The sequence below is a fragment of the Eptatretus burgeri genome, chromosome 1 (assembly GCF_056783735.1).
Source record: "Eptatretus burgeri isolate ZD-2024b chromosome 1, Ebu_testis_v1, whole genome shotgun sequence".
NCBI classification, from domain to species: Eukaryota; Metazoa; Chordata; class Myxini; order Myxiniformes; family Myxinidae; genus Eptatretus; species Eptatretus burgeri.
In genome coordinates, this window is record NC_140961.1 from 146,020,699 (window position 1) to 146,046,213 (window position 25,515).

The 25,515-nt window shown below is 41.1% G+C and overlaps 2 protein-coding genes across 8 annotated transcripts in view; one reads left to right on the forward strand and one right to left on the reverse strand.

Moving 5' to 3' along the window:
• Positions 1-25,515, reverse strand: part of LOC147035696 (extracellular calcium-sensing receptor-like) — a 77,445-nt gene that overhangs the window by 47,667 nt on the left and 4,263 nt on the right. For 2 of the 7 annotated variants that reach the window (XM_085846972.1, XM_085846962.1), the window contains exons 1-2: positions 12,697-12,972; positions 2,781-2,930 (exon numbers count right to left, since the gene is read on the reverse strand). In XM_085846972.1, the coding sequence (XP_085703098.1) occupies positions 2,781-2,930; positions 12,697-12,917 (371 nt within the window). In that variant the 5' untranslated portion in view covers positions 12,918-12,972. The other 5 variants (XM_085846941.1, XM_085846933.1, XM_085846956.1 and 2 more) reach the window with 5 other exon arrangements.
• LOC147035698 (sulfotransferase 1C1-like) overlaps positions 13,087-25,515 on the forward strand; it is a 48,232-nt gene continuing 35,803 nt past the window's right edge. Inside the window, exons 1-3 of the mRNA XM_085846921.1 lie at positions 13,087-13,221; positions 13,610-13,773; positions 18,060-18,194. Of these exons, the coding sequence (XP_085703047.1) occupies positions 13,626-13,773; positions 18,060-18,194 (283 nt within the window). The 5' untranslated portion in view covers positions 13,087-13,221; positions 13,610-13,625. The remainder of the gene's footprint in view (positions 13,222-13,609; positions 13,774-18,059; positions 18,195-25,515) is intronic.

Genomic DNA, 25,515 nt, shown 5'->3' on the forward strand with positions numbered 1-25,515 from the left:
AAAAGCACAGGTGCACATCAGAGATAGTCCTTTGGATGCCCAAATTTGAGGATAAATAGCACAAAACCATTTGACCCCACACTTTTACTGCAATCATTTTCACTTAATGGTGCTGGAAGCACAGCATGAAAAAGATAATGGAAGATGTCACCTGTGGAATGTTATAAACACCTAAAAGGTGAGCCATTGTAACTGAGAGACTCGATCCATAAGTTCCAATAACAGTTTGGTAAAAGCACGGCTCGTCAGCACCTCCAGGTTCCTGCTCCAGGTAGCGCAAAGACCACTGCACGGTTTTTGGAATCCCATAACACGAATCATGTAGGATATAGCCAAGGGTGGTATTATTCAAAAGAGAGGCGTTTCGGTTGATCTCATCGATTGCCCACACCATGGTCATTGCCCACTGTAGACCCTTGGGGGAGAAACTAATAAATGGACATAATTAAACAATAATCTTTTTCTTTTAATCACAAATGTTTTTCATTTTTTTTAATCAGAAGTGAATCCCGAGTAGTTATACTCAAGTCCTGAAAATAAAATAAAAAAGCATCCAAAGGTCTTAAAATGTCTTATTTCTGAGTCTGTCTCAATGTGTTGTATCTCTGTGACACTTCCATACTCTCGAATATGAAACAGGAGCCTGGTGTTGGCTTAGTGGTTATGGTGGTGGCTTGAGATCCTAGGGTCCTGAGTTCAAGCCCCCTTGGCTGCTGGATTAATACATCAGGGGGTTGACTCAGCCTGTCATCCTTCCGAGGTTGGCACAATGAATACCAGTGTATCCTGGTAGAGGGGCACTGCATCAGCGACACAGTCTCGCTTCCAGGAAAAGAAAGCTGCCATACGCAAGAAGAAGAAGAATATCAAACAAAATAAACCAGTATCCCACATTTGCTGAAGCTCATATTTTGAACGGTTGGACATGTAAGCGTATCAAATCTATAAAGAAGATCAAAAGTTTGTTACCTTCGCCACTGAAGATGAAGGAGGTTATGTTTTCATCCCTCTCTGTTGTTTTGTTACTTTTGGCGAAAACATTTTTTCAGCAAGTATGTTGGTCTGTCGTGTTTGTCTTTCTGTCGCACGATTTTTAGCCACAGTTTTGAACAAATCGTTTTGAATTTGTTTGTGTGTGTAGGTGACTGGATAAGGACAGCAATATTTAGTTTTGGTGAAGATTCAAATCCGGATCCAGATCTGAGAATTTTTTTTAAGTGATTCTTCATCATTGAGAGATTGGGCCAAAAACGATATATAGCAAGATATCTCAAAACTTTATTGGGCCCCATATGTTCTCGTGGATCAGGCATTGTGTGGCAGAGGTATTCGCTCCAACAAATGCCCTTCCAGTTCATTTATGCATTCACACCCTGCAGGAACCAGTGTAACTGAACTTTGCATGGCCCCCTCTTTCATCCAGAGGAAGGTCGACGGCTCCGTTTGGATAAAAAATAATTGAAAAATGAAAATCAGATAATTGGCCTTCAGGCCTCATTCAGGTCTTGTGCTTATAAACTGCCTGCATTTTTTTTCCAGGAAGCGACCATGTTATGTGTAGATATATATATATATATATATATATATATATATATATATATATATATATATATATATATATATATATATATATATATATATATATATATATATATATATATATATATATATATATATACAAACAAACCCGACATAATAGTGACCGAAGCTTTTCGTGCTGCACTATTCGGGGTAAAAAAAAAGATGCTTGCCGGGGTACATTTGCGACTCATAAGGGAACATTTCTGTTTAGAAATATCTTAATCTACCTCACTTGCATTATAAATACAATCACATGCCACCAAAAAGGTCTCCGATGGGCAGAAAACAAATCGGATGCAAAGTGAATGGCAGTCTACATGTCACTTGATGCTCCAGAGCAGACACAGGATTGGGTTTTTTTAATCTTTGCCAGTGGTCTTGGGATGGGGAGGGGGAGGAGGTTGACGCAAATTCTCTATGTAAATGTGTTTCCTGAAGTGCTGCCTCAAGGCGAGGGAGGGTATTAAAAGTCTCTTCCATTTACAGTAAAGTTTTCCTGTCCCCACCTTTTCCAGTGCTGTGAGGTGTTTTGAATTATAAGCAGTCGGTATGTTTTTGCTTCATGAACATAACCTGGGTATTTTTTTTATTTTTGCCTCTGCAGAGCCAGCTATCAATTGCCTATACACTGCCCAAATAAAGGTATGTGTCAGAAGAATGTGTTGAATTCTTGGAACATGATCACCTGAAGGACGGGCACTCCACTAGTTCATAAAAAAAAACACAAGGAGAACAATCCCCAATTTGTCATCCAGTAAAATACTTCCTTCTATATCCATATTGCATTGAATTTCTATGGGCAAAGCCAGGTACTTCAGTGAGTTGTTCATCAAAGAAAACTTTACGTATACCTAAAGTATGTCCACGTAATTGTCCTGCAATTACTCCCCTCTGAACCGGTGGCTCATGATGTTCCTGATCATTTCAAATCGAAGATATCCTTTGTTTTTGTCCATCGTTACTCATGTCTCTCAAGGTATTTCTTCCGATTGGGATGCATGTGTTAGTTTTTCCATGAGCCTTAGCTCACTAAACAAAACAAGTTCAAACAACATCCGCTATAGATCATGACGTGGAATATGAATCAAAAGCTGTCAATACCATAAAGAAATCTGACAAAATTGTGCGTCTTTGTTACAACTCATTTGTACAGCTTACACCGATGTCAAGGCTCATGTGAAAGGAGAGGGCTAACTCACTTGGTGCACCCGGGAAAGATGGGGTTTTTTCTCAGCTCTTCCTTCTGATCAGCGATTCCAAAGTGAATGGGAAAGAGACCACCGAGTGTGATGTGTCCATCCGCCGCAACTCCTTCGACATCCTTGGAGATTTGATGTTTGCATCGGCGGCTGTTTGCAGGAACGAGGTACAAGTACAGAAAAACTTTTAAAAACACACACAGCGTGCACAAGATATCCACCGATCCACAGCTCATGTTCCAATTGAAAATATTCTGCAGTTTCTGAAACTGATTAGTCTGTGATTTTACAATCATTACATTTCCTCTAGTCTTATATTGATTTGTTGTGAAGTCTTCTGTGCTTTGCATTTAAAATAAATAGCTAAATGGTATAATGAGCCATTTCAAAAGTGGAAAATCTTTTCAATATTATAAACAATGAAGGTGAACAACATGCTCATTATCCATCATAAAACGAATAATTAAATATTTAAATGACTACAGATTAAATAAATTTTTTTCATTTCGTGGCAGTCTCAAACAATGGAACTTCACAATGAATTTAAATACAGGAAGAGATCATTCGGCTCATTCAAGCCAGCACACCCCCACCAACACTCAAACACCTCTAAATCTTCCCCGTTTAAAGCTACCTATCGAATTCTAATTCAAGACCAGCCACCGTCTCTGATGCCACAACTTTTCCAGGCTGACCACTCCATGCATTAACAACCCTACGAGTGAAACTCCCCTGCTTAACATCATCCCATCTCTCAAACTGTGCCTCCATGATATTATCACTGTCAGTTCTGCAGAAAAATTCTTCTGCACTTATTCCTTCGATAACTTTTATTATTTTAAACATTTCCATCAGATCCCTCACAATCGTCTTTCAAATGTAAAAAAAGTAACTTGGTCCTCATAGCTTAGTTTAGCTCAGCCTGGTATCAATCGAGTTAATGTCCTCTCCTTGGATGCTATGTCCTTCCTCAGATGTGTTGAACAAAAATGAGCAAACTGGAACGACACTCGGTAGAGCACATACCTCCGCCAGTCTGAATGGTTTACATCTTGTATCCCCCTTATTGGATGGATTTGCATCCAAACTTGAACGAAAATTGAATCGGTTTGTTCTTGTCACCTACCAAACACATCCTCAAGTTTTCTCATCACTCATCCACACCATTTTGTAAAAGGAAGAGCAATCAGAGATTGCAGACCCTCACCAGGACTTGTTTTGTGTGGCAAATAAATGGAAGGTCATTGATTTCAAATGAAATGTCTAAGTGGTCTAGTTGTAAATGTGTCAACGTCAAAAGTCTCGATCAAAATTGTCGAAAGACTCCAATATGTCTTGACTCTGGAGGGTCTTAAAAGGTTGAAGGAGTCTAAAAGGTGTTATTTTAAGTATAAACGGTTGGAATTGTCTGAAGGGGTCTAAAGGGTCTTTAAACATTTAAAAAGGGTCGAACGGTTAAAGGGTCTATAGGGTAAGAATGAGTCAAAGGGTCTTTGGGGTTCTAAAGGGTCGAAGAGGATCAAAAGGGTCTTCAAGGTCTAAGGATTCTAAAGTGAGTAATGGGGTCAAAGGTTGAAGGGATACACAGGGTCTTAGTGTTCTAAAAGGTTTTAGGGGTCTTTGGGATCTTAACAGATCTTGGAGGTGTTAATGCTCAAAAGGGTCTTTAAGGATGTTGATGTTCCAAAGGATCTAATGGGGTCTTTTAATGGTCTTCGAAGGTGTTCGAGTTCTCAGCGGACTCCTCACGGGTCTTAGAGTTCAAAGGAGTCATTTGGGGTCTTAAAGGGTGTTGGGGCTATGAATGGTCTTCGGGTTCTCAAAGGGTCTTAGAGTTGCAAAAGCTCCAAACGGTTGTAAGGGTCTTTAAGGATCTAAAGGGTTTTAAGGGTGTTTCAGATTCTTAGTGGTCTTAATTAGTCTTAGGGCTCACAAGGAATCATAAGGTTTCTTCTACGCAGGAGGAGGCCATGTGGCCCATCGTGCCTGCACCTCATCAAAACCATGGCAACTTATATAAAAAAGAAAATGCAAAATGTTTTTTTTTGTTTGTTTGTTTGTTTGTTTTTTGTAGTTTTTTTTTTGTCGTTTTTTGGGGAGTTTTTTCCTTTGGGTGTGGGGGATGGGGGGAGAAGTTGTTGAAGGGGATTCTTGATTACAAACACACAACATCAACGACAACCACACACCACTTGAGACCCCCGCAGACTACATACACTCCACACACATGCACACAATCACCCATCCATGCTCAAGCTACCTCAGTCCTAACAATTTCCCTACAGCCCTCCATATCCAATACATCCTTCCATATCCAATAAAATGGCCTTGATTTGGCTCGCAGTGCAGTGGAGAGAATTGAAGGGTGAGGAGCCGAGTGTGGAAGGAGAGCCAAAGAGTGAGCAGGGGGAAAGGTGAGGAGAGAGTGGAGAAAGAGCTGCGTGTGTGCATGTGCGCACACAAGATGATGATAACAGGTGAGGATAGTGGCTGCAGCTGGTCAGCTAGGACAGCACTGCTGATTGATGATCAAAGGACCCCAAACAGATCAAGATGGTACTAGCTCTGCCAGGTGGGCAGAAGTTCAGAAGTGAGGATTGGCTCGGTAGTTTGAACGTGGGATCAATGGGGTGGAGAGGATTCGAGGTGGCGGAGATAATGCAGAGAAGGAGGTTGGAAGTGTTGAGTGTATGAGACCAAATGGAAAAGAGACAGAGTGAGGAGGTTGGTAGGAGGATTCAAGGTGTTGCACGTGGTTGTGGATGGAAGTAATTGCATGAGGATAATAGTATCAGAAGAGGTCAGCAAGTAGGTGGTCAGAGTGGAAAATAATGGAGGGATGGATAGTTATGGCATGGTTGGTGGTGCATAGGCAAATGGTTTGTGTTATGCCGGTATATGGGTTACAAACAGGAAGGAAAGGGGGGTGAAGAAGCAGGAATTCATGGACACACTGGAGAGGATGATGGGAATGGTTGAGCTGGACATGATGCTGTGCATTGAAGGGGACTTTCATGTGCACATGGTAGTGGCGAGCCGGGGGAATTAGAATGTGTTGGTAAATTTGGTTGGGAATTCGGAATAGAGAGGGTCAAGAGCTGGTGGAAAGAATGGGATGGCCATAGCTGGTTTATTCTTTCAAAAGCAGGAAAGCCACAATTTTACATATAGGTGTGGAAAGCATAGAACATAAATGAATTTAATGGTGGTGAGGAAGTGACAGTTGTGGAGGGTTGAGGATTGTAAGGCAGTGGCGGGAGAGCCTGTGGTGTTCGTGGTAGAGAAGGAGAAAAGGAGGCACGTTAAGAGCAGGGGTCAGAATATTATTAGGTGGGGGAAGTGAAGGGGAAACATCATCGTTGAGTAATAGGTGAGGTTGAGTGCTAGGTATGAGCAACTTAGCGAAGAAACAGAAGGTTTGGAGGAGGAGTGGAAGAAATATGGAGAGGCATTTTTGGGAATTACAGAAGCTTTGTGTTGAAGGACATCAGGAAAGGGTGCATCATCAGGGGATATAAACCAGGTATGGTGGACGGAGGAGTTAGCAAAGGCAGTTGGACGGTTCACGTGCCAAGAATGGTTAAGGTACCTCCTGTACAATTGGGCTTCGTCGCTTGAGAGTGTAAATGACCTGAGACAAGAGCTCTTTTCTCACAGTAAAATATATGGGGGGATGGGAAACCTCCACCAACACATGATGTGCTTATCGAACACACTAACCGATGCGTCTAGCAAGCCAGGATCTGGAAAGTGAGCTTCAAGAGCCAGCAAAATGCACTGAGTCCAAAAACCTTTGGCTGGACAAAATCGGAGGACAGCTATAAGCCAATATGGATGACACTCAGAAGCCACAAAAAAACTGTAGGGAAATGATCAAGTGAGGATGTAAGACTGAGCCACTGTGTACATGGAAGTGTGTCTGTAAGAACAACCGACTGCAGTGAACAGCACTATGTCAGCATAGTGGAAACATTTAATTGTGACGTTTGATAAATAGGGAAGAACTGTATGTAACAACATTTGGCAGTTGCATAAGGTAAGTAAACTAGGCTATCATTGATCAAAGTACATAATCTATTGTTACAAATTTGGAAGTTTACTGAACTCAACATACAGGTCCTATAGATCAGTTATATCGGTAAGTACGTGTTGCCAGTTAGGGTCCCGTTCCTGGTCTAATGGGTAATTAAATGTTTCTGCGCTGTGGAGTTATTTTAATAGTCAGGTTCTTCTTCTTTCATTTTACACCACCAACGATAACAACAACACCAACGATGACAACAACACCAACGATAACAACACCAACGATGACAACAACACCAACGATAACTACAACACCAACGAAAACCCTCTGCTCCTCACATTCTCCATGCGCTCGCTGAAATGCGGGTGTGTTCAGAATGCATTCGCGAACTGAATTCCATTCCCTAATATGGACATGAATCGGCTTGCTTGGGCACTCCAAGAGGTGGGATGCGACAGCACCCACCCAACGATGAGTGAACTGAATTACATTCTCTTACATTGACGTAAATCAGCTTGCTTGGGCACTCCGAGAAATGGGAGGTGACAGCCCCCACCGACGGCGACCGAGTCACGCCGGAGGTGAGCCGCACACCAGAGGGATAAAAAGGGAACTTTGAGATAGACGTGGGTTGTTCTTTGCTCTTCTTGGTTGGTGGTTCTGGCTCTTCTGGGTTCTTGTTCTTGGTTGGTGGTTGTTCGGAGAGCAAAGAAGGTGGATGGTGGTTCTTCGATTGAATCGACTCAGCGGATTGTGAAGGATCGGCGCCTCGTCTTCACCAGTGCTTATTCTGGAGGATCCGCCGGAGCTCGGGAAGCTGATCGCGGCTCGCCGGTGTCTGGATTCAGCTCGCCCTCACTGGTGCCGGGTTCGAACAACGCGAAGACCACACGAGGTGGACAGGTCTGAGGCAGAATCTGGTCTTCATCTCATCCTTTCCATCGGGGCTGGAGGCCTCAATAAAGACCATTTTGGTCCGATTATTTGGATGTGTGCGTATGTGTGTTTGTGGCGACAGTATAGTAAGTAATGAATTGTTAAGTGCCTCGCTGTACATATGTGCTTATTAATATTCGGATAACTCTGCTCTTCTGTGTTCCCCTCCCTGCCTATTGTTAAATAAACAGCCCCATTTGTAAAATGTATCCACTCGTTTGTGTACTTTCCTCCATTGGCTTAACGTGCTGCATGTTGGAAAATTAGCCAGGCTGTTGCCACTGTAATGGGACATTTGGACCGGCGGATCTCGACGTTCAACCGCTCTGGTCGCACGCGGTTCGAGTACGCTAAGCGGCTCGTTCCGTACGGGTGCCGTCGAGGGTGTGGAGACTCGGTAAATCGCGACGTGGATATCTAGGTATTTTGAAAATTGGCAAATAACCCTGTACCATGTGGCATAAATATTGACGCTTCACGGTCCGATAAGGGACCCGTACTTTTTTGGAGTTTTCCAAAAAAAGTACGATCTACATTCCGGGTGTTCGGTGGAGCCGACTCTACTGCTCCATCTAGCGGTCGTGCTCGCAGCCGACGCCCGGCCCCGCAACACTATTACGTGACTTGATTTGGTCGGAATTGCATTTCAGTCGTGGCCGTCAATATTAAATTTTGCAACTTTGCGTGATGTTTTAACTCCTGCGTGCGTGACTGCGCAATCTTCCGTGAAGAGCTCGTTTGCCTGGGAGAAACACGTGTTTCAGCAGAGATTTCTCACTTTTGGCTTCATCAGCATTCACTCACGACCAGGCAGAACCCTTCTCCTTAGATGGAGGCTGTGAAATCTGATCCTTATCGCCAAACTGTGGAAGCAGTTTCCTGCTTCCTCAAGACAGAGAAACTTAAGTTCATATACAAGCCGTTTATTCTGTAAAACAAAAGACACTTCTGTGCACAGAAGGAAGACCTCGACTCTCAATGACATTGCGAGCCGAAGACTTAAAAACTCCATAGAATATCAAGCATATACATACAGTTTTACCAAGCTATCAGATAGAACTTTGTGGACTTCAAATATGCCACATATAGAGGTTTTGGTTTGTTTTGAAGTTTGTTTACTGCTTTGAGGAGAGGGGTGTGGGAGCAGAGGTTGCAGAGAGTCATGTGTTGCCCTGCTGACTATATGATCACAGGTCAGTGGTCACCAAACAGATAAGGTTTTACAAGGTTGTTTACGACTTAAGTAAAGATCATGTGTGTATTCTGCTTCTTACTAGCCTTCTCAGCATGTATGTTTGTTAAATTATTTCAAAACAACTAAATTAAGCTAATTAAATTATTTCTCAAAAAGCACAAAACGAAGTTAATTTTGCATTTTACATGATTATTATATTACATTAATATCCAGTTTCCACAGAGGGTTGGGGGAGAGAGACAGGGTGAGAGTGAGGGGTGGAGGGGGGAAGACAGAGAAGGGAGAGAGAGTGAGGAGGGGTGTGGGAGCAAGGAGCGAGGGTGAGGAGGGGTGGGGGAAGGGAAGGCAGTGAGAGGTCAGAGGAAGGGAAGGCAGGCGTGCATTGGAGCATTAATTACGATACTGACTGTCTCATCAAAATGATTCTGCATAGAATAACCTCGAACATGGAAACAAAATAATGTCTGAAATTCATTTTCTACCATTATACTATAAATAGCGCCCAGAGACAAACACCGTCATGACATGTCCGGAGAAAAGCATCGCCCGGACGTGTCCGGAGCAAAGCCATCTGGCGATAAACACCGTCTCGAGACAAACACAGCCTGGACACGTTCAGAGACAAACACCACCCAGACAGGTTTGGAGCGAAGCTGATCGGAGACAAACACTGCTCAGATATGTCCAGAGACAAACTCCCATCCGGACATAAACACCACCCAGAAACATTCAGAGACAAACACCGTCCATTAATGTCCTGCAACAAACACAGGCCCTACGCCTCCGGAGACAAACACCACCTGGACGCTTCCAGAGCCAAGCTGTCCAGAGACAAACACCACTCGGACATGTCCAGAAACAAACATCGCCCAGACATGGACAAGGTCAAACACTGCCGAGACACATATGGAGACAAAGACTGCCCAGATACGTATGAGGACAAACACCACCTCGACACATACAGAAACAAACACCGCCTCAACACGTACGGAAACAAATACTGCCTAGACACGTATGGAGACAAACACTGCCCAGATACATCCGGGGAGAGAGAGAGATGTATTATGGGAGTGTGCTGCTCTGTATTAGGCAGGGGCAGTGTGAGGATGAGACAGAGACAGAGACAAAGACAGACAGAGACAGAGACAGAGACAGAGAGAGAGTGGTGGGGGGAGGGGAGTGAGCAGAGGGAAAATGTGATGCTTTCAACAAGTGCGCGTGCGCGCACGCACACACACACACACACACACACACACACACACACACACACACACACACACACACACACACACACACACACACACACACATACACACACACACACACACACACACACACAGTATTCGTGCTTGGCCGACATCGGCAACTCTTCAGGAATCAGCAAATTGAAGTCAGTGTGATTACCGATGACAGTACGAACTGTATAAAATCTAAAAACCTTGAGTAGCTTTCACCATTGTTTTGGGGGGAATTTCAATAAACAAATTATACAAACAACATTGCATTATAAACGTTTCAAGGAGATGTGCATAAATATTAATCTTTATAAACAGCTGCCAATCGTCATGTGACGGGAAAAAAATTTGGTTCTGTCATTTGGAAAACACCTTTATATGTCAAACAGCTCAGAAATCAGGTGTTATCAAATATATTTTGCTTTGAAACTCACAAAGAGAAACAATATAACCTTTGTAAATCATGCACCTCCACCTTATAGCAACTGCTGACTGTACATCACGATCAGGATACAAACATCACTGCTATCGACTCTTGTGGGGTGCTCGGCAAGTGGCTTAAGCACTCCAATTACATGGTTGATAAGGAACGGCAGATCAGGCTGTGGCTGCATACCATATAGGATCCCTTTAACTTTGAAGCCAGTCATCACCATGCCCACAGCTGTTAAATAAATTAAATTATTTCGTTCAAACAATGATTTTATTCACAAAAAAGTTGCAGTTTAAGGGAGAACAACTCTGAAGACATTGCAACGTTTAATTGTCCCTGAAATAAACATTTCAGAATATCCGCCACATTGCCTGCTCGCTTGTATGTGCACGTGTCACATGGTACATCGGTTCATGGTACAAACAAACGTTACAACTTGATTTTAAAACGTCCGTTTTTCACCAGATTTGCTTTGATCCCATGTAGAGCAGCTCTAGCATCCTCTGAAAATATAGACACCGATCTGGCAGATGCTAAGGATAAGCAGTCCCTCTGGGGGATAGGGTATGATGTCAAGCAGTAAATGCATTAAATCATCGAGCTCAATGAAGCTGGTTAATTTTGCCACATTCCTAAATCTTTTGTTCACTAAATATAATTCTCCAATCAGTATAAAAAGATAAGTTTAGTGCTTTGGAAATTTCACCTATTCTTGTTTATATATGCAGAAGGACGGATCACAGTCTTGCTTGCTGAAGGAAGTTTACGAAGATCAAATCTGCCCATTTATTTCACTTTTTTTTTGTTTGGTCAAAATTGAAAACCTGAATTTACCTGTCGTTTTTTTATTACGTACCAAAATGATGCAAATCAAGTGTTGAAATATAATCAACTTTATGCAAAGTAATACCCAAATTGTTTGCAGAGTGAGCAGCCGAGAGAATGTGCATGTCTGTTGCATGTGTTTGAATCACGACCCAGCTATAAGCTGTGCACCCACTGTTACACATGCTTGGTGTTTATGTCCGATGGGTGTTTGTCTTCAAATTCCCTGCTTTCCTTCCTGAAAGTCCCTGTCGTGTAAGGACCTGAAAGTCCTTGTGGTATCCATCTTGTTTACCCCGTTTACCCCACCCCATCCCTCTCCCTTCCACAGATCTCCTCATGTCTCTCTTCCCCCACTGTTTCTTTCCTTCCCTCTCCCACCCCTCTTGTCTCCTGCTCCCCTTGTTGTGTGTTTGTGTGTGTTAGCTCTCATACAAGCCTCGACAGTGGATACAAAAAAACAAGCTCAAATGAGCTAAGATCCTCGTCCTCTCAATGATGACGTCATAAAAACGAATATGACATCATTGTGATGTATCAGGTTTGTGATAAATTATCTGTGCTAATGCCTGACTTGATTCCCACAAACAAAATTCAAACAGCTTGCCTAGTTTTGGAGATAATGGTATTGGCGATTTCCATTAGCGGCGATATTATGACATCAACTTTTTTTCTAGGAAGAATTTCCAAAATCGGAGATGGTTACTGCCTGCGCGTGAGCTTTCTGCATATACATGGAAAGTTTCACGAAGATCCGATGAAAACTCTGGGTTGTGAAACAAAAAATGTCAAAAAATAGGAATGACGTCATAAAAATTGATATGACGTCATAGCGATGTATCATATGTGCGATAATTCATCTCTGCGAATGCCCTGTTCGATTCCCACAAACAGAATTCAAAAAGCTTGCCTAGTTTCAGAGATAATTTTTAGGCGATTTCAATTAGTGGATATATTTTGACGTCATAACTTTTTTTCTCGGAGGAATTTTCAAAATCGGAGATGGTTACTGTCTGCGCAGGGAATTTATACATATATATATGCCAAGTTTCAGGAAGTTTCGATGAAAACTGTAGGCTGTGAAACAAAAAAGTCCACAAGAAGAAGATGAAGAACAACGTGAGTAAGACTTAGTGATCCTCCACGAGGATCTAAAAATACCCATTTGAATGGGCTGCCATTTTTTGCCCCATACAATCCCTCTATATGGAGTAGTACCGTAATCCTTGATATATCTACATACATAAACACGCAATTTCACAACACACCTGGGCCACAAGTGTGCATTCCTGACAAGGTCTTCAGTCAAAGTCCTCAGTATCATCCAGTTGTGGCCCTTCAACCTTGATAGTCCGTCAGTCAGGGTGGGCGAGAAGGGGTACATATGGCTCCAGATGCAGCAATTACACTTGGACGCATACAAACCCCAACCCCAGTCGCCAAGAACACAAAGTACAACAAAACAACAGCTTGCACTCCCAGAATCCATAGTACCGAAAATATATGCTGGAGCAACCAACCAACCAACAAACAAAAAACACACACACACACACTAATATATGTTACTTTTGCCTTACCCTCCCCTCAACATCTTGATGTACTTTCATTTGCACGTATCTGTAAAGGACTTTGAACTTGTGTTGCCGCTGTGAATTCAAGTACTTGAATGATAAGTTTCTCATCTGGTTTCGCAATCTGCGTTTGGCTTTGTCAGAGTGTCGCGTCGTGTGGCGTATCACACCACTCACAATTATCAAGTGTCCTCAGACTTTGCTTCGGATCCCCATTTTCAGGTAGGCCAAATGGATATTTTTCTCTTCCTTTTTCATATTGCCAAGATGCACCCTAAGTTGTCCACCGCAGCCGCTTCCTCTGTACAATGTAGATGCTACTATTAGTTTGCGAAACAAAAGGAATACTGACTGGCACATCTCGTAAATAGAGACAGCAACGTTCATGTGGTTTTGTGAACATGCAGACACCTTATTACAAAGGTTACAAGTGGATTCACAGAGCCTTTTGTGAACCAGGTGGTTTGAAAAGTCATTTTGTTTATTGTTAATTTGTTTTACCATTGTGGGAGACGTTCATGACCCTTTTACCTTTGTGGGTAACACTTTGCTTGTTTGAATTCTTTTCTCAGTGGAACAACATCACGGACTTTCTTTTTTAATCCTGCAGATAAACATTCAGCAACATGGATAATGGTCCTGAGCATTCACGTGGAAAGATGTCCTCTGTTCAAGGAGTGCCGATGGTGGAGCATTTTGTGGAAAACTGGGAAGAAAAGCAAAACTTTGAGACGAGGCCTGACGACTTGCTTCTCGCTACCTACCCGAAAGCCGGTATATTTGGACTTAGAGCGACACCATTCCTCGAGTCGGCAACGCCATATCCCATCAGGCAATATCATTTGAATAAGTCCCCAGCAATTTAGGACAAAATGATTGAGTAACAATATAATATTAATGACAACCAATATTATTCAATGACTTAGTTTTTAAAGTAGGATCACATCAACAAGTTTACTTGTCTGTGCTGTATCGAGCGGTCCGATGTTGTAATCGCTGCTTTCGCAACAATGAACTGTCTTACAGCTAACTGTGTCATATTAAGTCTCCGAATTTATCGAAATTCACCCAAAAGTAAAAGTTTGACAAAAAAGAGAAAAACATGAAACCATATAATGTTGATGCTCATTTGGCTCCCTGAACCGAGCAACTTTTGTTCAAATTAGGTTTGATGGCTGTTCATATATTCTGTGAATAAGCCACTCACATGTGTTCAAGCAACACCAAACAAGTTTAACGAGGTCAAGATATAAATCAGAATCACGAGTTGAACCTCTGGAAATTCCGTGATGAATATGAATAGATACTTACCATGATCGAAACATTCGGTGGGATTTCCTCTGACATCTCTTTTCTGACGAAGAAACCTCTAATTTCTGAACAATTCACATTCAAATTTATCTTTAAAGAGTGTGACAACGATAAACAGATTCTTCCTTTGGGATTTCCTTTGATGTGCTTCAGACGTCATATCCATATGCCGTCTTCCTCAACCGATCTCTATAAATTTCTAAATTTCGATATTTCCGAAAAACTATCGTCTGTATATTACAAGAAGATTGTACAGATGTTTGTCCGGTGTGTGTCTAAAGGTGTCGAACGGTCTACAAGTCTAAACGGTTCAAGGTGTTTAAAGGGTGTAAAGGTCCAAAGGGTGTAAGAGCTCAAAGGCACCCAATGGGTTCAAAGGTCTATAAGGGTCTTAAAGGTTGTAAAGTTCGAAAAGATATGTTCCAATAGTAGTTGGAGGCTACAGGGACTAAGAAATTTTCAGCTGACTAAGGGGTTGAAAGGTTTTAAACGGATCAAAAAGGTCTCAGGGGTATGAGGGGTCTAAGGGGTCGAAAAGGTCAAAAAGGTCTATAGGAGATATTTTAATAGTAATTAGGGGTCTAAAGGTGTCGAAGGGTGTCTAAGGATCGACAAAGTGATCGGGTAAACAGGGACTACTGGGGTGTAAAGGTCTAAATGGTGTAAGGAGTTTATGGTATTTAATGAGTCAAAGGATATAAAAGGTCAAGGTGTCTAAGCAGTCCAAACAGTGTAAATGTCTAAGGGGTCTAAAGGATCTAAAGGAGTCCAAATTGGTCTCAAGAAGTCTAAAGGGTCTAATGGTTTGCAAGGTCATAAGGGGTCAAAAGGGTATACTGGGATCTGAGGGGTGTAAGGGTTATCAAGGTTATAAATGTTTGAAATGGTCTAAAGGGTTCACAGGGGGTTAAATGGACATAAGGGGTCCATCGGTGTTTAAAGGGTCACAAGGGGTCTAAAGGTCTAAAGGGTATGTTCCAATTGTAGTTAAGGTATAAAATGTCAAGAGGGTCAAAAAGGTTGAAATGGTCTATAAGGTCTCAAGAGGACAAAATATCTAGAGGCATCAAAGGGTTCTCATAATGTAAATATCCAAATGCATCTAAAAGGCGTCTTGAGGGTCTAAAATTTCTAAAATGTCGAAAAGCATTGAAACTCGAGGGTCTAAAATGTTGACAGGATCAAAATGACCTTAAAAGTCTAAAGGGTCTAAAGGTATTAAAGGCATAAAGGTCTAAAGGGACTTGGGGTCTCAGCAATCTCGATGGTCGAAAGGTTTAAAAGGTACGTAATTAATAGATGCAGTGACACTTCCTAAACCGATGTGAAACATACAAACATACAAATTACAGCCAATTATTTCATCCTGATGGTGTTACGTCATGTGTTGAGGGCTTCCACCGAATTAAGAAAGTAAGATCACTACTCGACCCACTTTAAGGTTGTCACCATAATCCTGATCAATTGTTGAGAGCGTCCCCAATGAGGTGTCGACCCGGAATAGGCTTGATTACTAATGATGAAGCACAGACGGTCACTTTCTATTCTGCAGTGGTCAGTAACAATTACCTGTTAACTAAGCTGAGCAGCATGATGAATTGTGTTGTAAATTTCACGTTGAGCAAGCTTGCAACATGCATACTCTCTCATAATAAGAGTGTTTCATATGTTTCAAAGACATGCGGTAAGTTGGAGCTAACTCCGCTTTCCGCATCGGGCCAGAGGGTGGGATGCACCAGTGGGTCGCAGTGGGTGTTGTCTGTCAACAGGTTTTGCACTCCACCACACCACGGAAAAGCTGTAAGACATCAGTTTCCAATAGGAGCTCCATATATATTTGTGTAGTGCGTTATCTAAAGACGTCTAATTGGTGTGGAGGGTCTGCAGGTGTTTGGGTCTAAACGGTCTTAGGCGTCTCAAGGGTGTAAAGGTTCAAAGGGTCGAAGAGGTCGAATGGGTCAAAGGGATCAAAGGGTTCAAAGGGCTCCAAAGTGCCTTTCAGGATCTATAAGGGTCTTAATGATTCTAAAGGTCTGAAAGGTATGTTCCAACAGTTAGGATCTAAAGGCATCTAAGGGTCTGCAGGGTCTCAGGAGTTTAAAGATTTTAAGGGGTCAAAATGGTCTAAAAGGTCAAGGGTCTAAGGGGTATTAAAAGGTCTAAAAGCTATGTTCCTGGGGGAATGGGAAGATGAGGTGAGGGGGTGTGGGAAGAGACCAGCGAAGCTCAGGTTAATTTGATGGTTGGTGGACGTTTGGACGTGGTGGACAGGGTTTGTGAGGGTGTGGTCAGTAGGGGCTTCTGGACGTGGTTGGCAGGGGCAGGAGGACACGTGGTGGCTGAAGCTGCAGTGGCTGCAAACATGAAAGGGTTAATGGCTGTGAGCCCACAGTTGGTATAAACAGGTTTTATTCTCGATCGAAAGTTCAGCCAAAGAAGACAGAAATTGCCACTCGGTATGAAGGAAGGATGGTTAAAAGTCCAAAAAAGTAGCACTGTCTGATCATGATGAGACCTGACAAAAATGATTGTGAGTGAGTCGAGGAAAGAAACAGATTTTCAGGTGTTCTACATCATAGCATCTTTACCCAAAGAGCTCTTTGAAGGATCCTCACCTCGCATGGGACACCTTCTCGCTGCAGGTGGCTTGTGATATTGCTGGTATCTCGTGTTGCTGCTTATTTAAATCTCTCCAGTCACTCCAGATATTCGTGATATTACTGATGTTTTTTTTGGTTCTGTTTCCAAGATCTTTTCATGCATTTTTGGTTGGTTCTGCATACTTGACCATTTTTATGCTGTCACACATCTATCTATAATTCCAGCAATCTGTGTGTGTGTGTGTGTGTGTGTGTGTGTGTGTGTGTGTGTGTGTGTGTGTGTGTGTGTGTGTGTGTGTGTGTGCGTGCGTGACCAGTGCTTCTCGACAACCTCTGGTCCGATCTAATTGAAACTTGCCAGGTATATTGCTGGGGACCTGAGGATGTGCCTTTTCAAGGTTTGATATTAATCGGACAAGTGATTCCCAAGTTATGGCCATTTATTTACCAAACCAATGGGAAGACACGTTGTTGCGTGGGCGTGGCCGATGGGGAAGGGAAGCACAGCCGCGATCCCCATTACGGGTTACAACGTACGGGCTTCCGGAGAGTGATGACTTCGTGTATTCTAATAATTTCTCGATTTCTTATGCGCATTTATAGATAAACACAATGGCCCAAGTTATGATCGTTTTCATATTAGACGGTGTATAAATTTCGGTAACATCAGAGTGCTGATATGCTCCGAATGAGGAAGTAATTTATTTCTCTCTTTTCTCTTCTCTTTTTGTTTTTCCTTGCCACGACATTGCGAAAAGGTAAAATACGTTGGCGCTAATTGAATAATTGGGTATTAAAATAAATTGCGAATAATCCTAACTGCGAATAATAGCGAACTTCTGGGTCACGCACGTACGGGCACGTGAGAGCGAAGAAATGGCCTGTGTGGTTTATTTATTTATTTATTATTATTATTATATATATATTTTTTTTTACGGGCACGTACTAGTTTCTTCCAAAGTTACTTGATGGCTGACATTTAAATGAACAATTCAGCTATTTATTATTAATTTATTACTGCTCTATCTGGTCAAAATGACACATTTTCGATGTTTACACGACATGGGATGGTAAAATCGGACACAAGTATCATTTTTTCAGGATTAAGTTTTATTATAAGGAGGAATTTTTGACTTGATTGTTGTGCAGGAACAACATGGATACAAGAAATTGTGGATCTTGTTTACTGCAATGGAGATGTGAACTTCTGCCAAAGAGCACCAAGTTACATACGATTTCCTTTCCTGGAATTCACAGTGCCACCTTCCTTCAAGAGACGGTCTGGTAAAGAACGCCACATATCAAGACATTAAACGAGTCTAATCATATTTTTTTATAAAGCATTGCAGTGGTCTGATCCCAAATAATTTAAAAGCAATATATGTATTTGTATATTGTAATCAGTAAAAAATAGTGTGATAGATAAAAGCATGAGAAAGGAAATAACTTGCACCAAAAACTTTAACATTTTCACGCTGACGCTCACGCCGGGGGTTTCGCTATAGCTCTCTGTTCTTCAAACAGGCGAGCTAAGAACTGTTCAATCAAAATAGTTTCATGCCTTTAGTTTTATGGTACGTACTGTACTACAGGGGTTCGATTACTGTGGAATAATTATAGTGAGGACATCTGCACGTGTCTGTGAGTAATTGACTGAATTTGACAGTTTGATCCTCAATGCCAGTTGTATGACAGAGGTTCACATGTTGTGTTTATATATATTGCATATGTGCATGACGTCAGCGTCATCTTATATTCCTGGTCGGAAGAGCCATTTTTGTTGAACAAATACAGGGTGTTCAGAAAGAAACGCAACCTATTTGAAAATGCATATGATCTATGGCTCTATGCAAATAAAAGTCAGTGTTTGCACGTGAGTGTGTGTGTGTGTGTGTGTGTGTGTGTGTGTGTGTGTGTGTGTGTGTGTGTGTGTGTGTGTGTGTGTGTGTGTGTGTGTGTGTGTGTGTTTACATGTGTCTGTGTGTGACTGTGTCCGCTGTTTCTCGCCAACCACTAGTCCGATCTCATTGAAACTTGCCAGGTATATTGCTGGGGACCTGAGTATGTGCCTTTTCAAGGTTTGATATTAATCGGACAAGTGGTTCCCACGTTATGGCCATTTATTTATCAAACCAATAACAGGACACGTTGCTGCGTAGGCGTGGCCGATGGGGAAAGGGCGCCATTTAGTTACCAATGACAGGACATGTTGCTGCGTAGGCGTGGCCGTTGGGGAGGAGATCCTTAGCCGCGTTCCCCATTACGGGTTACAACATATGGACTTCGGGATAGTGATGACTTACTGTATTCTAATAATTTCCCGATTTCTTATGCGCATTTATAGATAAACACAATGCCCCAATCCAGTCATCGTTTACGAGAGCGAAGGAACGGCCTGTGTGGTTGTTTGATATGTTTTTTTTTTGCATGTACGGCCAGGCAGATACAGTTGTTGTTGTTGTTGTTTCTGGCACGCGGTTTTAAAGTTTTTTGTTTGCTTGCTTTGCATGTACGGCCACGCACGTACGGCCACACACGTACGGCCATGCACGAGTAACTCCAAAACCATGAAATCTTACAGCCTGAACCTTTGTATGCATACCAAGGGAACTCCAAGGAAGTGCAGAAGTGAAAATTAGGTATTTGAGCTAAATAAAACACTCTTCTTTGAAGATAATTAACGGCCTTATTTAATTATATCCTTTATCAAGTGCCATCCTCGGCCACCTCGCTCTCTGGGGTCTTAAAACACATCCTGGGTTACCTAACTGGGGTCTGAAGCCGCCATGTTTTTTGGGCTTGCTCAACCATGCCTCGACGTGCAAAAGGCCGCAAATATTTATTATTTTTCACTTTCCTCCCTCACATTATCGAATGCCTTCGACATAGAAACATAGATTTAAAAGAAAATAACATACACATCTCACATTGACGGACTGTGTTGTGCCTACGGTGGTGCCTCGATGGATGAAAATGTTGTGCAATTTCATTTTTAGATAACATTGCTTTGTTTAACTTCTTTGTGTGATGTATTTTCATTATCTCCCCATCACTTTCACATAGATACATATATAAATAATTTAAAAACCTCCATTGCCTCATATTCGGAGTTCCTCCATGATAGTTCAAGCAGTGAAAAGTGTTGAACAACATTTTTTGTTCTCTCTCTATTGATATATTTTTGAATTGAATTTTGTTAATTTTTCACTTGAATTCCATATATAAAGAAATATTTAAAAGTTAAGCCTTTGTGGTTCTCCTTTTTGTGCACTTTATCTGTGCGGAAATTTGTACGGAACAACATGGAACAGGCCATGTTTGCCATGCAGGAGTGGAGGAGACTCACCCGGTGATTTAACAAGCTCAGCGGAAAACCAACCATTACCTTTTAAATGTGAAAAAAACAAATTCAACTGACACTTTAATGGAGTTGGGTAGGCCTGGATAATATGACGTCTATAATTAATGCTCTGGTAATACATTACAATGGTATTGTTATCTCTGTGGGAGTAGATGGAAGAATCTAATCGGGAATATAGCATTGTGTAGACCTGTGGACGAGTAGGAGGCATCTCGATGTGAGTAAATAGGGAACCTGTGAGCTTAAGTGCTATGTGTCACCACATGAGGGGTGGTGCAGAGTTAAATAGCCTTGGGAGTAAGAATAAGAGTAGGGTGAATATACTGATTCTGTCTCATTTTCCCCATGTATGTGAATGAGGGATTTTCAGCGATTCATATTTTTTTTCCCGAAAAAGTAAACCCCCTTTGTATCCCAAGGTATATTTATTTGTCTCCCCTTTTAACTGAGGGGCACTCTTTTCAAATAACCAACGCAATAAGATAAATATTTGTTCAAGTAGTAAAGTAGTAATGTGATTTGTTAAAGTTGATTCTGAAGAAATATCTGAAACATGCAAGCCCAGGGACACTCTTTTTCAAATAACCAATGCATATTGTTTAGCTCACTCATTGAACCGATAAAGATTTGTTCATTCTCAAATTCCTTCAATAGTTTAATTTTCTTTGCACAATAATCCACATCTAAAATATTTAAAAATAAAACATTTGAATCTTTATATCTTTGAAGATACCCCTTTTGTGCCATGACAAAATGATAAACTTCTCTTAATGCTCTTGTTTGACCACCTCCTGAGCCACATATCATTTTGAGATTATAGAAAATTGTTTTTCCATTGCTCAATTGATAACCATCAAAGTTTTCAGTCCATTCAAGGATATTAATTTTTTTCTTTACATCCTCTAACTTACTCGTTTTTAAATTGATTTGCTTATTTGTTTTATTTACCTTTGTATAAGTTATTTTTTCACAAAGACTTCTTTGATATTTTTCACATTCATTATGTTTTCCATTTACATACCAAGACTGAGATTTTCTCCACTCTTTATTTTGATTAATACTTGGTTTGACCATTTATATATTGTGAAAAAACGTGGCGGTAGCCCTTAAAAAACCCGAACCCATCATCCCATCATTAAAACACAATCTATTCTATACACTCTATAATACAATATCCATATGGATCACAATCTATTCCATTATCTAAAATAAATCTCTTATCATCAAAGGCTCCTAATGCCTTTTTATTTACTTCTTCACTATATATGTTATGTTTATAACTTCTTATTGTATTCATTTTCCTATATTCTTCTTTCTTATTCATCAAACAATTATAATAATTTCTAAAAGTTATTGATTTCTTTATTACATATTTCTTTATTCCCTTCAACCTCTTATAAATCTCATCCCTATACTTATAAGCATATGCCTTTGCTCTCAATCCAATAAACTCACTCATTACTTTTCCACCCAACTCATCCTTAAACTTACCAATAACCTTTTCATTCTTTTTTGAAAATAACTCACTCTTCTTACTAAAATTACTTGTATCATATACTCCAATATTTTTCTTCATATCTTTATAAACATCATCAGTTTTTATATCTAGGATAAAACTATCAGTGTCCATATTCAACAATGAAACATTTTCACCATACTCTTTCTTTAAGCCATTATACAAAAAATCATTCATCAATATCTTTGATAAATAAAGAACTGCTGTTCCAATATAAATTGGTTTATCCGTTACAATAATTTCCTTTTCCATATGAATAGCAGAAAAGTTCTCTGAAAAAACCTCTTCTCTCATAAAACTTGGTTTATTTATCAATCCAGAAGCTTCTTTCCAAGATGTTGAAAATCTAATGTTTTGCCTGTTTCTAACATTCTCCATTGTAATGACATTGTTTTGTCATTACAAATGACAAAACTAAGCAGATAATACCCATGGGAGCAAAGAGTTGGCGCTTCACTCCCGCCTACTATACACTTTTGTGGGCACTCGAGGGCCAAGTCCGAGGTGTATAACAGTATATAATGTGTGTCAAGGGGGGACGTTCACAGAATCCTCAACTGAATAGTCAAGGCTTAACTTTTGTTTGTTGATGTGTGTGTGTGTGTGTGTGTGTGTGTGTATGTGTGTGTGTGTGTGTGTGTGTGTGTGTGTGTATGTGTGTGTGTGCAATGGGAGAAATGGGTTGGCGCTTCACTCCCTCCTACTATACACCGTTGTGGACACTCGAGGGCCAAGTCCGAGGTGTATAACAGGTGGTATCTGCCGTCTATAATGTGTGTAAAGGGGGACGTTTTTAGATCTCTGAACCCAAAACACAGAATCCTCAAATGAATAGTCAATGCTTAACTTTGGTTTGTTGGTGTGTGTGTGTGTGTGTGTGTGTGTGTGTGTGTGTGTGTGTGTGTGTGTGTGTGTGTGTGTGTGTGTGTGTGTGTGTGTGTGTGTGTGTGTCCCAACCCTCGCATTCAAAATCTCAACCCCAACCCTCACATTCAAAATCTCAACCCCAACCCTCACATTCAAAATCTCGACCCCAACCCTCATTCAAAATTTCAACCTCAACCCTCATTCAAAACCTCAACCCCAACCTTCACATTCAAAATCTCACCCCAACCCTCACATTCAAAATCTAAACCCCCCACCCCAACCTTCACATTCAAAATCTCAACCCCAACCCTCACATTCAAAATCTCAACCCCAACCCTCACATTCAAAATCTCAACCTCAACCCTATCCCAACACAGTCTTTTTTTTTCAATGCCTATTTCAACAATATATTTTTTCTGTTTTATTTTTCTCTTCTTCCAATTCTGTCTTTTAAGACTTTCAGGTTTGATGAAGTAGAAAGGTAGAGTAACCCTGCACTTTCTTCCCAGAACTAACAATATATATTTTTAATGTTTTTTTTCTCTTCTTCCAATTCTGTCTTTTAAGGCTTTCAGGTTTTATGAAGTAGAAAGGGGGAGAAAGAACTTTCCTGCACTTTGTTCCCAGAACTTTTTTGATATTGCTCTCATCAAGCACCATCCAACAAAGAACTACATCGATAGGTTTCGATCCCAAATAGTGGTAACATTTCAAGTCTCTAAAATAAACCCAACTTTCCAAGTCTCCAAGGTATAACCACATTCCTGTTGAGTTTCCAAGATACGTATCACATTATGAGTTATCAAGCCAGAACCCACATTTCAAGTCTCCAAAATAAAAGCAACTTACAAAGTCTCGAAGGGATAACTCATTTCCTGATTTTTTCAAAATTTGTGAGTCTCCAAGGTGGGCTCCATATTTGGAACCATCTTGACAGAACCCTTTTCCCGAGTCTCCAAGGTAGTTATTTAAACCATCAAGGCAGAACTCATTTACTGATTTTTTTCAAAATTTCTGAGGTCTCCGAGGTAGGTTCCATATTTAAAACCACCAAGGATAAGTCATTTACGAATTTTTTCAAAATTTTGAGTCTCCAAGGTAGGCCCCATATTTCGAACCATCTTGGCAGAACCCTTTTCCTGAGTCTCCATGGTAGTTATTTAAACTATCAAGGCAGAACTCATTTACTGATTTTTTCAAAATTTGTGAGTCTCCAAGGTAAAACTTCTACTCTGGCTCATCAAGGTCGAGCTCGTTCTGTGGGTCTTGGTCGATCACAAGGTCTCCGAGGTATAACTCTTTGGTTGGATCATCAAGGTCGAGCTCGTTCTGTGGGTCTTGGTCGCTCACAAGGTCTTCAACCAAGCCAACAATTTCACCCCAAATTGTGGCAAAAGCAATATTTTCATTTTGTATTTCAGATACAATTTCCTGTGAGAGAAAATAATAATGTATTCATTAAGTTATTTAATTATTAAATGAGTCTATGCTTCAATCAAACTTTGAAAATAGGAAAATAAAATCTTACCTCAACAGATAAGAGGTTTGAATCCAGTTCATCAACTTGAAGGTTTAGTTCCATACAAGTAGTAGAGCTCCAAGCAAGCACACAGCACTCCATTGCCAGCAAAAAAATGTTTAAAATGGAGCCTGGGCTTGAGGCTTTTATAGAGAAAGACTGTTGGGCGTGGTTTCCCTGGGTAACCCCAGGCAAGCCCAGGCAAGCCTTGTGAGAATGAAGAAACTTTTTTTCATTATGGAGGATTCTTTGAAAATAATTTTCTCGTGATTTCTTTGTGAGTGAGAGATGAACTGGCAATGATGTAAGAGTAGGCGGGGCTTCGGAAAAGTGGGCGTGGATTATAAAAATATCTCGTGAAACGTGGGCGGGGCTTATGAAAAGTGGGCGTGGCGTATGCAAAAAATAATCTTCGGCTCAGGAGGTGGTCAAACAAGAGCATGAAGATAATTTTATCATTTCGTAATGGCACAAAAGGGGTATCTTAAAAAAATTGAAGATTCAAATGTTTTGTTTTTAAATATTTTAGATGGGGATTATTGTGCAAAGAAAATTAAACTATTGAAGGAATTTGAGAATGAACAAATCTTTATAGGTTCAATGAGTGAGCTAAACAATATGCATTGGTTATTTGAAAAGAGTGCCCCTAGGTTAAAAGGGGAGACAAATAAATATACCTTGGGATAAAAAGGGGGTTTATTTTTAGGGGAAAAATATAAATCGCTGAAAATCCCCCATTCACTTGCATGGGGAAAAGTGAGCCAGAATCAGTATATTCACCCTACTAATAAGTTCTCCAGTATGTGATTCCCCTCTGGGATTTTTCCATATATTTATATATTTCAAGATCAGCAATAAAGGTGCGAAATATTTCCCTGAAATAAGCAAACGTGCCAGCGGGCAGAAAGCCCCACCTTCAAAGGTTGGCAACAAGCAAAGTCACGCCCCTGAGGGACGATTGATGGGCGTGACATCAGAAGGGAGCTCAGCAGGAGAAAGCCCCGCCATCCCGGGTTTTGTGTGAACAGGCCACGCCTTGGGAGGTGGAGGATAAATAGGACAGAGGAGAGTGATGAACAAAGGAATGAAATGGGAGGATTCGACCTGGAGGGCTATCCCATTTGGGTGGATGACATAATGCAACAGTAGTTGGGGGAATTGGAATATTGTCAGCACCAGGATGGCAGTTTGAAGCAAGAGTTGGAAATTCGTCTCATGGAACAAGAGCAGGCATTAACTGATAAAGGCCCATGGGAGCCGCAAATGAATGGGGAAGGAATGGATGAGACATGACAGGAGCAGCTGAATACTTGTTACAAATCCTTAAAGGGAGAGGAGAGAG